Genomic DNA, 13873 nt, shown 5'->3' with positions numbered 1-13873 from the left:
CACTGTTGGTCTTGGCTCCAGATGGATGTCCAAGGAAGTGGGACCTCTCCCTCTCAGAGCGGGTTGGCCAGCAGGTGGCGCCGTAGCCCCTGTGGTCCCCACTCCCTCACCGGTGACTCACCGTAGAATGACTGCTCTGGCCCCAGAAGGCAGCCCCATGGACAAGTGTCTAGACCACCCAACCCCTTTGCAAATGATCCGGAAAAAGGGAGGAAGAACAAGGTGTGCATTTATTGGGCACCAACTACATGCTGAAGCTCTTTCATTCTTTTGACCCTCATAACATCCCTGAGAACTAAACCCTCAGCTTTCCCCTGAGAAAACAGACTCAGAGGTCAAATAGCTCACCCCACATCTCACGGACGAGATGGTAAAGCTCTGTTTCATCTATCGCACTCAGTAAACTTAATGGGTAGGTGGTGCCCGGGACAGTGTCAGGCATGCCTTTCCCACTGTGTGACATGGGGGAAATGACTGAGCCTCGCTGAGCTGCAGCTGCCCCATCTGTAAAAGGGGGCTACCAGACCCATGTTGTGCAGATGAGATGAGATCCCCACGTGAGGGTTTCACATGGGGCCTGGCCCTGGCAGGGATGAGCAAAGAGATGGTTAGATTATCTCGTGGGACTGGGAAATTTTCCAGGCTAGTGATCAGAGCCGGCTAGTTTCCAGTCTCCTCTAGCCCCCTGGAAGTGTTGCTATTTTTGATGTTTTGATCTTCTGCCATTTGGGTCTGTCCCCAACCACTTCTCAGGAGACAGAGGAAGGGTAGAAACCCCAGAGGATCCGAGAGTCCTGCTCTTCTGGGCAACCCCCACATCCACTGCTGACTACCCAGCCTCTGGGGGCAAATTCCAGCTGGCATGATGGACCCTAGCAGAAAAGTGTCTAGGGTCCCCAAGACCTCCTTCTGCCCTCCCTCTTCATTGCTGCCTCCCTAGAGCCTTGCCCATCCTTCAGGGCCGTCAGGCATCCCCCTCCAGGCAGCCTCCTCACCAGTCTGCCAGCCCTTGTGGCTCAGTGCTCAAGGCGTTGTGGGAACCAGAGGCCTGGGAGCTCTGCCCAGGGAAGGAGCAAGAGTCCCCTGGGGACAAGCCCTGGCTGGCACAATGCAAGCTGTGGTCTCCCTGACCCTGCAGAGGAGGCGCTATGGACGACTCGGGCCGACGGGCGCGTCCGCCTACGCATAGACCCCATCTGCTCGCAGACTCCCCGCACTGTTCATCAGATGTTCTCCACGACTCTGGACAAGTATGGGGACCTCAGTGCTATGGGCTTCAAGAGGCAGGGCACGTGGGAACACATCTCCTACACCCAGTACTACCTGCTGGCCCGCAAAGCTGCCAAGGGCTTCCTGAAGGTGAGGAAGCCGCCCAAGGCCTGACCTCAGTTCTGGCCTTCACAGACCTCCTTCCGATACCCCACTGGACAAGCCCTTAGACAAGATCACTGTAAAACCGTCCTGTTCATTGAGCTAATGGTCCATTCTGGCCTGGGGCTGAGGGTTTAAGTTCATTGGACCCTTACTACGTGCCAGGATGTGTCACAAGCTTCTCATTTGTCGGCCCGCTCGAGGGGGCTGGGAAGCCTGGTGCACTGGGCTGAGGGGTGGGCTCCCCGGGAAGGCCTGGGAGGGGCAGCAAGGGCTGTTGAGTGGCTGGTCCCCCAGGGCACACTCTGACCCTGGGAGGTGGTCCCTGAGGTGGGCCGGCAGAGTCCCCTGCTGTCTGGAAGGGGGGTTTGGTGAGAATGAGAGGCCCCTTTCCTGCTGGTTGACCCGGACTGTCTACCTTTGATCTGGAGCTCGGCCTGGAGCGGGCCCACAGCGTGGCCATCCTCGCCTTCAACTCCCCGGAGTGGTTCTTCTCAGCAGTGGGCGCAGTCTTCGGAGGGTGAGTGGCTGAGGGAGGGGCAGAGTTCCCAGTGGGTTGGAGGGGGGCAAAGAGTGAAGAGAGGGTCATTACTCTTTTTAGGGGCCCCCCACCCCCTCCCCAACATCTCATCTCTTCCCTGGGGCCCTCTCCAGACCCGCTTTTGTCCCCTTCTGCCCAGAGCAGCTGTGCTGAGCTGCCTGGCCGGCCATGGGAGCTCTCTGGGGCCAGGGGCTGTGGGTGTGTTGGGCAGGGGTCGGGGCTGAGGGGGTGGGCTGCTCTACCCGCCCAGACACCCATCTTCCCGGGTCTCTGACAGTGGCATCATCACCGGCATCTACACGACCAGCTCCCCTGAGGCCTGTCAGTATATCGCCTATGACTGCCGCGCCAACATCATCGTGGTCGACACACAGAAACAGCTGGAAAAGATCCTGAAGGTTTGGGGGAAAGGGGGCAGCAGCCACGGGGGTCAGGCTAGGCACCCTCACAGACCTCCACCTTCCCTGCCAAAGTCACCCATCATCCTCAGCAGCAACCCTCCTCAGGACAAGCACACATCAGCACAGCAGGGTGATGGCCGCTGACCCATTTGTCAGGTCTGAAAACTGAGACCCAGGAAGCTCAAGGAACATACCCTTCATCCCCCACAGCCAGCCCATGGCCTTCCATGGTTTTCCCTTCAGGGAAGTGTTGAGTGCCCTTGGGTGGTTCAGGGCACTGACACATGAGCACCCAAGTCTGAGTCTTGGTGGGGAACGGGCGTACGGGCTGCCACAGGGTGGGGCTTGGGCCAAGCCAGAGCAAGTGCTGCAGTGTCTTCTAGAGACTGTAGGGCACAGTAGGAGCCCAAAAGTGCCTCTTGGGGCAGCTGGCACCTTTCTGGCACACTGATGCCTCCTGATCCATTTAAGGCCCCTTCTTGATTGACCCTGTTATGTACACCACACTGGCATTCAGTGGCCTGAGGACACCTCTGTGCCCCAGCTGTACCCAACAGCCTGCAAGGCCCTCCGTGGCTCCTGGCATCTCAGAGAGGCTTCCTCCGGGTTGACTTGGCTCTGGTTCTGGAGCTGTTACCTGGACCTCGGTGCCCCCCTGCTCCTGAGGGCAGGAGAAGTGGTCTCCAGCCTCCTGGGATGGTGGGACCTGGAGCCCCGGACTGGCCAGACTAAAATCTGTGTTCTGAAACTCTCCAGACAAACATAAATAGAGAGAAAAGTATAGTGGACCCTCATAGAGTGATCATCCAGATTTAATAATCATCAGTGTTTTTTCATCACACCCATCAGTAGGAAGTATTTGAAGGCAAATGTCTGACATCACAGCATTTCACCCCCTAAATAGCTCAATATTTATAAAATATAAGACAGTTTCTTCATCACAGCAACTTTATCGCCTTTATTTACACTAGTCAAAGAATTCTTTCCTATCATCTAATACTGACAATGTGTTTTTCCAGGCAATTCGTTTGAATTGAGATCTAAACCAGGCCCATGTGTTGCATTTGGTGGTGTCTCTTAGGAGTCTTTTAATTCAAAACAGAGCCCCCACCTTTTGTCCGGTACCATAGACCAGTGTGGTCCAGGACCAGTCACATCACCTGGGAACTTAGTTTCATAACCCACCCAGACCTACGGATTCTAAAAAACAGGGTGTGGGGCCCACACCTCCCGGTGATTCTGACACAGGCTCAAGTGTGAGAGCCTCTGTCATAGACATGCTGCAGAAACCAGGTCAGGGGTCCTGAGCTGTTGTGTAGCTTATCCCTGTAACCTCCACGCTTCCTTTAGATCGCAAGCCTCGATGCCCTTCAGATTAGGTGCTAATTGGCAAAAACACTCCGTGGGTGGTGCTGTGTGCTTCCCATCGCACAGCTTCAGGAGGCATGTGATGTCAGGTGGTACCGCTTAGACTGGCGCTGAGCTTCATTCCCTGGATTCGGGTGGCCACCTGCTCATCCACTGCAGCATTCCCCATCACTCTCCACTGATGAACTTTGCCTGAATTAATTATTATTGAATACATGAGCCATGGGAAAACACTGGTTTTCTAATTGATCAGCTAGGATTCTTTTCCAAAGAAAAAACTTTCTCTCATCACCTGGGGCTCTTTGCTACTTGAAACATCCTGTTTGTACAAAGTAGATGTGGTAGATAAAAAACTGGCCTATGTCGGTGACTGTTCCATGCATATTTGAATGAATGTGCATTCTTCAGTTTGTTGGGTAGAATGTCCTATAAATATTAATAATGTCAATTGATTGATATGTTAACTCATCTATATCCCTGTTAATTTTCTATCTGTTTGTTCTACTGGTAACAAATACTGAGGGTTGAAATCTCAATTATTGTGGATTATTTATTTATCCTTTTAAATCTGGTTTTGCTTTGTGTACTTTGAAACTCTGTCATGTATGCACATAGTTATGTTGTTATGTCATCTGGATGACTTAACCCCTTTATCATTAAGAAATGTCCCTCTGAGAACCATTCTTCCAAAGCTACTTTGTCTTATATTAATATAGCCACTGCAGATCTCTTCTGATCAATGTTTGCATGGTATATATTTTTGCATTGTTTCTCTTTTAACCCACATATGTCCTTATATTTAAAGCAAGTCTCTTTAGACAGCATATAGTTGAGTCATACTTTTTATCTAGTCTGACAAAATTGTCTATAAAACTACCACTTGGTTCTTTCCTATTTGTTCTTTGATCCCATCCATCCCTTGATCCTTTTCTCCTCTCTCGTGATTTCTTTTGAATGCAATTTTTTGTTTTGTTTTATTTTTGAGTATTCCATTCTATGGGTTTCCCTGGTGGCTCAAAATTCTCCAAGCCAGGCTTCAACAGTACGTGAACCATGAACTTCCAGATGTTTAAGTTGGATTTAGAAAAGGCAGAGGAACCAGAGATCAAGTTGCTAACATCCACTGGATCATCAAAAAAGCAAGAGAGTTCCAGAAAAACATCTACTTCTGCTTTATTGACTATGCCAAAGCCTTTGACTGTTTGGATCACAACAAAATGTGGAAAATGAGATGGGAATACCAGACCACTGACCTGCCTCCTGAGAAATCTGTATGCAGGTCAAGAAACAACAGTTAGAACTGGACATGGAACAACAGACTGGTTCCAGATTGGGAAAGGAGTACATCAAGGCTGTATATTGTCACCCTGCTTATTTAACTTACATGCAGAGTACATCATGAGAAATGCTGGGCTGGATGAAGCACAAGCTGGAATCAAGACTGCCAGGAGAAATACCAATAACCTCAGATATGCAGATGACACCACTTTATGGCAGAAAGTGAAGAACTGAAGAGCCTCTTGATGAAAGTGAAAGAGGAGAGTGAAAAAGTTGGCTTAAAATTCAGCATTCAGAAAACTAACATCATGGCATCTGGTCACATCACTTCATGGCAAAAAATGGGGAAACAGTGGACACAGTGAGAGACTTTATTTTGGGGGGCTCCAAAATCACTGCAGATGGTGACTGCAGCCATGAAGTCAAAAGACACTTGCTCCTTGAAAGAAAAGTTATGACCAACCTAGACAGCATACTAAAAAGCAGAGACATTACTTTGCCAGCAAAGGTCCATCTAGTCACGTATGGATGTGAGAGCTGGACTATGAAGAAAACTGAGCACCAAAGAACTGATGCTTTTGAACTGTGTTGTTGGAGAAGACTCTTGAGAGCTCCTTGGACAGCAAGGAGAGCCAACCAGTCCATCCTAAAGGAAATCAATCCTGAATATTTGCTGGAAGGACTGATGTTGAAGCTGAAACTCGAATACTTTGGCCACCTGATGCGAAGAGCTGACTCATTTGAAGAGACCCTGATGCTGGGAAAAATTGAGGGCAGGAGGAGAAGGGGATGACCGAGGATGAGATGGTTAGATGGCATCACCAACTCAATGGACATGAGTTTGAGTAAACTCTAGGAGTTGGTGATGGACAGGGAGGCCTGGCGTGCTGCAGTCCATGGGGTCACAAAGAGTCTGACACGACTGAATGGTGGCTCAGATGAATTTGCCTGCAATGCAACAGATGTGGGTTCCATCCCTGGGTTGGGAAGATCCCCTGGAGAAGGGAATGGCAACCCACTCCAGCATTCTTTTCAGAAAAATTCCATGGACAGAGGAATTCCATGGACTGGTGGGCTACAGCCTATGGGGTCATAAAGAGTGGGACACGACTGAGCGACTGACACTTTCACTTTCATTCCATTCTATCTACTGGCTTCTTAGCTCTCCCTCTAGTGTTTGCTCTAGGGCTGACAACATGCATCTTTAACTCATCACAGTCTACTTTCAAATACGATCAGCATGTAATATTGTACTACTTTGCATGTAACATATGAATCTTACAACTGTGTACTTGCATCCCCTTTCCATACTTTGTGCGATTGTCATTCCTGCTTAAGTTCTACGTAAGTTATAAGCCCTGCAATGTAGTATTTTATTTACTTGCTTAGTTATTTATTTGGCTGTGTCAGATCTTGTCAGATCACATGGACCACAGCCTTGTCTAACTCAATGAAACTAAGCCATGCCGTGTGGGGCCACCCAAGACGGGCGGGTCATGGTGGAGAGGTCTGACAGAATGTGGTCCACTGGAGAAGGGAATGGCAAACCACTTCAGTATTCTTGCCTTGAGAACCCCATGGACAGTGTGAAAAGGCAAAATGATAGGATACTGAAAGGGAACTCCCTGGGTCGGTAGGGGCCCAATATGCTACTGGAGATCAGTGGAGAAATAACTCCAGAAAGAATGAAGGGATGGAGCCAAAGCAAAAAGAATGCCCAGTTGTGGATGTGACTGGTGATAGACACAAGGTCTGATGATGTAAAGGGCAATATTGCATAGGAACCTAGAATGTCAGGTCCATGAATCAAGGCATATTGGAAGTGGTCAAACAAGAGATGGCAAGAGTGAATGTCGACATTCTAGGAATCAGCGAACTGAAAGGGACTGGAATGGGTGAATTTAACTCAGATGACCATTATATCTACTACTGTGGGCAGGAATCCCTTAGAAGAAATGGAGTAGCCATCATGGTCAATAAAAAAGTCTGAAATGCAGTACTTGGATGCAATCTCAAAAACGACAGAATGATCTCTGTTCATTTCCAAGGCAAACCATTCAATATCACAGTAATCCAAGGCTATGCCCCAACCAGTAACACTGAAAAAGCTGACGTTGAACTGTTCTATGAAGACCTACAAGACCTTTTAGAACTAACACCCAAAAAAGATGTCCTTTTCATTATAGGGGACTGGAATGCAAAAGTAGGAAGTCAAGAAACACCTGGAGTAACAGGCAAATTTGGCCTTGGAATATGGAATGAAGCAGGGAAAAGGCTAATAGAGTTTTGCCAAGAGAACGCACTGGTCATAGCAACACCCTCTTCCAACAACACAGGAGAAGACTCTACACATGGACATCACCAGATGGTCAACACTGAAATCAGATTGATTATATTCTTTGCAGCCAAAGATGGAGAAGCTCTATACAGTCAGCAAAAACAAGACCAGGAGCTGACTGTTCCTCAGCTCATGAACTCCTTATTGCCAAATTCAGACTTAAATTGAAGAAAGTAGGGAAAACCACTATGTCATTCATGTATGACCTAAATCAAATCCCTTATGATTATACAGTGGAAGTGAGAAATACATTTAAGGGACTAGATCTGATAGACAGAGTGCCTGATGAACTATGGACAGAGGTTCGTGACATTGTACAGGAGACAGGGATCAAGACCATCCTCAAGAAAAAGAAATGTAAAAAGGCAAAATAGTTGTCTGAGGAGGCCTTACAAATAGCTGTGAAAGGAAGAGAAGTGAAAAGCAAAGGAGAAAAGGAGAGATATAAGCATCTGAATGCAGAGTTCCAAAGAATAGCAAGGAGAGATAAGAAAGCCTTCCTCAGTGATCAATGCAAAGAAATAGAGGAAAACAACAGAATGGGAAAGATTAGAGATCTCTTCAAGAAAATTAGAGATACCAAGGGAATATTTCATGCAAAGATGGGCTCGATAAAGGACCTTCTGTTAGGTATGGACCTAACAGAAGCCAAAGATACTAAGAAGAGATGGCAAGAATACACAGAAGAACTGTACAAAAAAGATCTTCACGACCCAGATAATCATGATGCTGTGATCACTCACCTAGAGCCAGACATCCTGGAATGTGAAGTCAAGTGGGCCTTAGGAAGCATCACTATGAACTAAGCTAGTGGAGGTGATGGCATTCCAGTTGAGCTATTTCAAATCCTGAAAGATGATGCTGTGAAAGTGCTGCACCTCAATATGTCAGCAAATTTGGAAAACTCAGCAGTGGCCACAGGACTGGAAAAGGTCAGTTTTCATTCCAATGCCAAAGAAAGGCAATGCCAAAGAATGCTCAAACTACTGCACAATTGCACTCATCTCACATGCTAGTAAAGTAATGCTCAAAATTCTCCAAGCCAGGCTTCCGCAATACATGAACCATGAACTTCCAGATGTTCAAACTGGTTTTAGAAAAGGCAGAGGAACCAGAGATCAAATTGCCAACATCCACTGGATCATGGAAAAAGCAAGAGAGTTCCAGAAAAATATCTATTTCTGCTTTATTGACTATGCCAAAGCCTTTGACTGTGTGGATCACAATAAACTGTGGAAAATCCTGAAAGAGATGGGAATACCAGACCACCTGACCTGCCTCTTGAGAAACCTATATGCAGGTCAGGAAGCAACAGTTAGAACTGGACATGGAACAACAGACTGGTTCCAAATAGGAAAAGGAGTATGTCAAGGGTGTATATTGTCACCCTGCTTATTGAACTTGTATGCAGAGTACATCATGAGAAACGCTGGGCTGGAAGAAACACAAGCTGGAATCAAGATTGCCGGGAGAAATATCAATAACCTCAAATATGCAGATGACACCACCCTTATGACAGAAAGTGAAGAGGAACTAAAAAGCCTCTTGATGAAAGTGAAAGTGAAGAGTGAAAAAGTTGGCTTAAAGCTCAACATTCAGAAAACGAAGATCATGGCATCTGGTCCCATCACTTCATGGGAAATAGATGGGGAAACAGTGGAAACAGTGTCAGACTTTATTTTTCTGGGCTCCAAAATCACTGCAGATGGTGATTGCAGCCATGAAATTAAAAGATGCTTGCTCCTTAGAAGGAAAGTTATGACTAACCTAGATAGCATATTCAAAAGCAAAGATATTACTTGCCAACAAAGGTCCGTCTAGTCAAGGCTATGGTTTTTCCAGTGGTCACGTATGGATGTGAGAGTTGGACTGTGAAGAAAGCTGAGCGCTGAAGAATTGATGGTTTTGAACTGTGGTGTTAGAGAAGACTCTTGAGAGTTCCTTGGACTGCAAGGAGATCCAACTAGTCCATTCTAAAGCAGATCAGTCCTGGGTGTTCATTGGAAGGACTGATGCTAAAGCCGAAACTCCAATACTTTGGCCACCTCATGAGAAGATTTGACTCATTGGAATAGACCCTGATGCTGGAAGGGATTGGGGGCAGGAGGAGAAGGGGACGACAGAGGATGAGATGGCTGGATGGCATCACCGACTCAATGGACATGAGTTTGAGTGAACTCCGGGAGTTGGTGATGGACAGGGAGGCCTGGCGTGCTGCAATTCATGGGGTCGCAAAAAGTTGGACACGACTGAGCGACTGAACTGAACTGATGTCAGATCTTAGTTGCCTCACTTGGGATCTTCACTCTCCAGTGTGGCATGGGAGCTCAACTCTTAGTTTTAGCATGTAGGATCTAGTTCCCTGACCAGGGATTAAACCTGGGCCCCTGCACTGGGAGAGCAGAGTCTTAGCCACTGGACCCACCAGAGAAGTCACTACAATGTAGTATTTAAATAGTCATGTATCATTCAAAATTTTTTTAAAGAAAGGGAAGATGTTCTTTTTGGTTTGCCCACATATATGCTGTTTCTGGCTCTCTTCATCCCTTCATGTCCTCCCCTTCATCTGGTTCGTCTTCCTTCCTCCTAAAGAGTTTTCTTCAACATTTCTTGGAATACAAGTCCAAGGGCAATTGCCTTCTGTCAGCTTCTCATTTTTGCCTTCATTTTTCAAAAGATATTTTCATTTGATTTAGAATTCAGGGTTAATGGGGTTTCTTTTTTTTTTTTCCTTTTAGCTCTTTAAAGACTCCATCCCAATGTTTTCTACTTTGCATAACTTCTGATAAATAGTCTGTACTTTCTTATCTTTGTTCCTTTCCACATGGTATATCTTATTTCTCTGACCTCTTTTAAGATTTTTTCTTTTATCACTGGTTTTCAGCAATGGGATCATGCTGTGTCTTGGAATGGTTTTCCTTTGTGATTACCCTGCTTGGAATTCACTGGGAGTCTTGAGTTGATGGATTTACAGTTTTAATCAAATTTAGAAATTTCTCAGGCTTTTTTCAATTAAAAAATGTTTCCTGGGACTCCAATTACGTGTATGTTAGGTTTCTTAGTTTTCTCACCCATGTTAATTTATTCAAGTTTTTTTCTCTTTCTCAACTTCGTTTTGAAACTTGTGTTTAATGAAGCCTTTCAGGGCAGGTTTACATAGCCTTTCCTCTAAGGCTGATTTAGCCCCATAGCTAACACTTGTCGCTTCTGAAGTCTGTATTTCATACCTCCTAAGGGCCCTTCACTCTGGCTGATGGAAACACAAATATCTCTGGCCCCATACAAGCTCTTGTTTGTCTTCTAGCCCCAGCCATTGATCTTCCTCCAGCATCTATTCTTCCAGTTTCTTGAAGTTTCACCTATGCCTGTGCGGATTGGTATTCCGCCAAAGACTCAAGAAGACACCTAAAGAGATTCATCGAACTCTTTCTCTGCCAGTTCTCTCTTGTCTGGTATTCTATCTCACAAATTCTAGGCACCCCAGCTTTCCTGAACTCTGACCTCTGACACCTCAACTCAGTGAGATAACTGAGTTCTGATTTCCTCTACCCCTTCCTCTCTGCTTCTCTCTTCCATAGTTACACAGTCTTCTGTTCCATTCAGCCAGGCCCCAGCTTGTCTGGCTTTCCTTTAAGAGAAGTCATTCCCTGCCGCCTGTTTATTCCACCTCTGATGCTCCAAAGTTCTCATGATGGGAAATCAGGCATTAAGGGTGGCATGTGTCCTGCTGAGTCGAAGGTCAGAGCTGGGGACCAACAACCTTTGCCACAAGACGCCTGCCAGGCTGGCTAACACCTGGGGATGGGGTTCTTCTTAAGAAGTGACTTTTATTTTTAATGAAACCCCACTTATTTTCTCTGTCCACACAGATCTGGAAACACCTACCACATCTGAAGGCAGTAGTGATATATAGAGAAGCGCCTCCCATGCGGATGCCCAGCGTGTACACGGTACGGGTAGGGGGCCTGGGGGGCAGCGGGGGCCTGTGCGAGCCCACCCAGCTCACCGGGACTGCCCCCACTCTCCCACCTGGTGCAGATGGAGGAGCTCATGGAGCTGGGGAATGAGGTGCCTGAGGAGGCCCTGGACGTCATCATCAACGCCCAGAAGCCTAACCAGTGCTGTGCATTGGTCTACACGTCGGGCACCACCGGGAACCCCAAGGGTGTGATGCTGAGTCAGGACAATGTAGGACGGATGCCCAGATGTGTGGGGGTGGGCTGAGGGTGGATCTGGGCAATGGCCTTGCCCCAGCAGCCCTCGAGGGGGCTCCTTCAGCCCCTCCGTTCAGAGATCTGAGATAAGTACGACAGCTCTTAAGTCTGTGGTCCAGACTGAGCCCAGCAAAGTGGAGCGGGATGGAAGGGCAAGGCCTGGCCCAGAGGGGTGCCTGCAGAGATGCCCAGGAAGGTGTTCAAAGAACACTCCAAAGAAGTACCCCAAGCCCCTAGGGTGGCTCCAGGTGTGGGCACTTCCAGAGCTGACTTGAAGATACTGCCCGGCGCCCATCTGCCCATCCTCCAGATCACGTGGACAGCACGGTACGGCAGCCAGGCCGGTGACATCCAACCTGCGGAAATCCAACAGGAGGTGGTGGTCAGCTACCTGCCTCTCAGCCACATTGCCGCCCAGATCCATGACCTGTGGACAGGCATCCAGTGGGGGGCCCAGGTCTGCTTTGCCGAGCCTGATGCTCTGAAGGTCAGTCTGCCTCTGCCTGTACGTGTGCCCATGTGTGTGCTTGTGTCTGTGGGCCCTGTGCGAGCATTTGTGAGCCTGCCGGTCCCCTGTGTGTTCACAGCCTAACTCAGATGACCAAACAAGAAGGGAACTCAATGATATTACGTAAAGCGAAGTTGAGTCAGAGTGGTTCTGTGGGTCCACAACACCAGCAAGGTCAGGCCACCCTCAGTGTAAGATCACAGGATGGTCCCAGATGGCCACAGCCCTGCCCTGCATCACGGTCTCATACACTACACCTGTGCTTGGGCTCCTTCTTTTTACCTTGAGGAGAACATCCCCAGATGCCCTCTAACAGGCTTCTTCCTCCCCCTACATGGGTCCAAATCATGTCCCATGTCCATTCCTCGACTAGTCACTGCTTGTGTGTGTGTGTGCGAAGTTGCTTTAGTCATGTCTGACTCTTTGCAACCCTATGGACTGTAGCCCACCAGGCTCCTCTGTCCATGGGATTCTCCAGGCAAGAACACTGGAGTGGGTTGCCATGCCCTCCTCCAGGGGATCTTCCCAACTCAGGGATTGAACAGATTTAGCAGATGGTTTCTTTACCACTAGCGCCACCTGGGAAGCCCAGTCACTGCTTAGAGGAATGGGGTGACCATGTCTGAGTTAGACTGATAGAAAAGTGGCTGCTACCAGGACTGGCCACCCTGGCACCTGAGCAACATCAGGGTTCTGTTAACAAAGAGGAGCGGGGAAGGGATGGCTGTTGTGTCCTAGCCAATAGTATGGGACGTGAGTTGCATGGTGTGCACCTGTGCGAGTGCCTGTGTGCAGGGGGCCTGCACGGGTGCACGCTGACTCTGGGGACAGGCCTCCTGGCTCCCAGCTGGCTCTCCACCACAAGCCTGTCTCTCGCTGGTGGCAAACAGGGGAGTCTGGTGAACACGCTGCGGGAGGTGGAGCCCACGTCCCACATGGGGGTGCCTCGGGTGTGGGAGAAGATCATGGAGCAGATCCAGGAGGTGGCGGCTCAGTCTGGCTTCATCTGGCGCAAGATGCTGCTCTGGGCCATGTCGGTGACCTTGGAGCAGAACCTCACCTGCCCGAGCAGGTACAGGGGACCAGGGAAGAAGAGGCCTGGGGAGGCAGCAGGGCTGGCTCGTAACCCCAGGACACAATGTAGGATCTGAGAGGCCAGGCTTATCCCGACCCCTTCTCAGAGGCCCCATCAGTGGCTGGGCTTGAACCCCTGTTCTCCTCCCAGATCCCACAGGAGACAGTAACCCCATCTTTGGGTTCTGACTGCAAGAACTGACTTGCTCCCTCTGGAGTAGCATTCACCTCCCTGGGAGCAGCTTCTGGCAGTCTCCTGAGGGGACTCCTGACTTCAGAAGGTGGCTCAAGTAGAGGCCACAGTGATGGGGGTTTTACCAGCCTTCCCAACATCCCAATCTTCCACCCACAGTCTTTTGATTGCTTTTAAATTCTCACCCAGTGCTGTAGGAGGGTCGACAGCATAAATCTGGCCTGTTCCAGTTTGGAAATGCTTTCCACCACTAGTGTGTCTGTGAAACTGTATCGTGTCACACGCGATGTGTACACGTGTCTGTGCCATTTCATTTGCAAGGATGTGAAAAGTAAATATGTATAAACGACTCTATTCCGGGGTTTCAAATGGGATCAGACATGTGTGTTCACGTGTCTGTGCATACATACTTCAAGTGTCTACATGTGCATGTTATTGTATGTTCGCTTTTGTGCATCTGTGTTGTCATACACAGCTGAATCTGTTTTTCTGACTTCCTGCTCAAGATGTATTTGCACAAAACTACATGTATACACCCATGTGTGCATGCATGTTCATAGGAAGGGCCAATATTGAAAATATTTAGT

General features: G+C 48.4%; 1 protein-coding gene across 3 annotated transcripts in view; it reads left to right on the top strand.

The window, feature by feature from the left end:
• Positions 1 to 13873, top strand: part of ACSBG1 (acyl-CoA synthetase bubblegum family member 1) — a 59275-nt gene that overhangs the window by 40243 nt on the left and 5159 nt on the right. For all 3 annotated transcript variants that reach the window (XM_070775309.1, XM_070775310.1, XM_019984019.2), the window contains 7 exons: positions 1139 to 1359; positions 1803 to 1891; positions 2190 to 2310; positions 11167 to 11247; positions 11336 to 11485; positions 11822 to 11998; positions 12910 to 13091. In XM_070775309.1, coding sequence (XP_070631410.1) covers positions 1139 to 1359; positions 1803 to 1891; positions 2190 to 2310; positions 11167 to 11247; positions 11336 to 11485; positions 11822 to 11998; positions 12910 to 13091 — 1021 coding nt within the window. The remainder of the gene's footprint in view (positions 1 to 1138; positions 1360 to 1802; positions 1892 to 2189; positions 2311 to 11166; positions 11248 to 11335; positions 11486 to 11821; positions 11999 to 12909; positions 13092 to 13873) is intronic.

This window comes from Bos indicus, chromosome 21, assembly GCF_029378745.1.
Source record: "Bos indicus isolate NIAB-ARS_2022 breed Sahiwal x Tharparkar chromosome 21, NIAB-ARS_B.indTharparkar_mat_pri_1.0, whole genome shotgun sequence".
Taxonomy (NCBI): Eukaryota; Metazoa; Chordata; class Mammalia; order Artiodactyla; family Bovidae; genus Bos; species Bos indicus.
The sequence above is the reverse complement of the archived record's forward strand: the minus strand, read 5'-3'. Positions and strand labels throughout refer to the sequence as shown.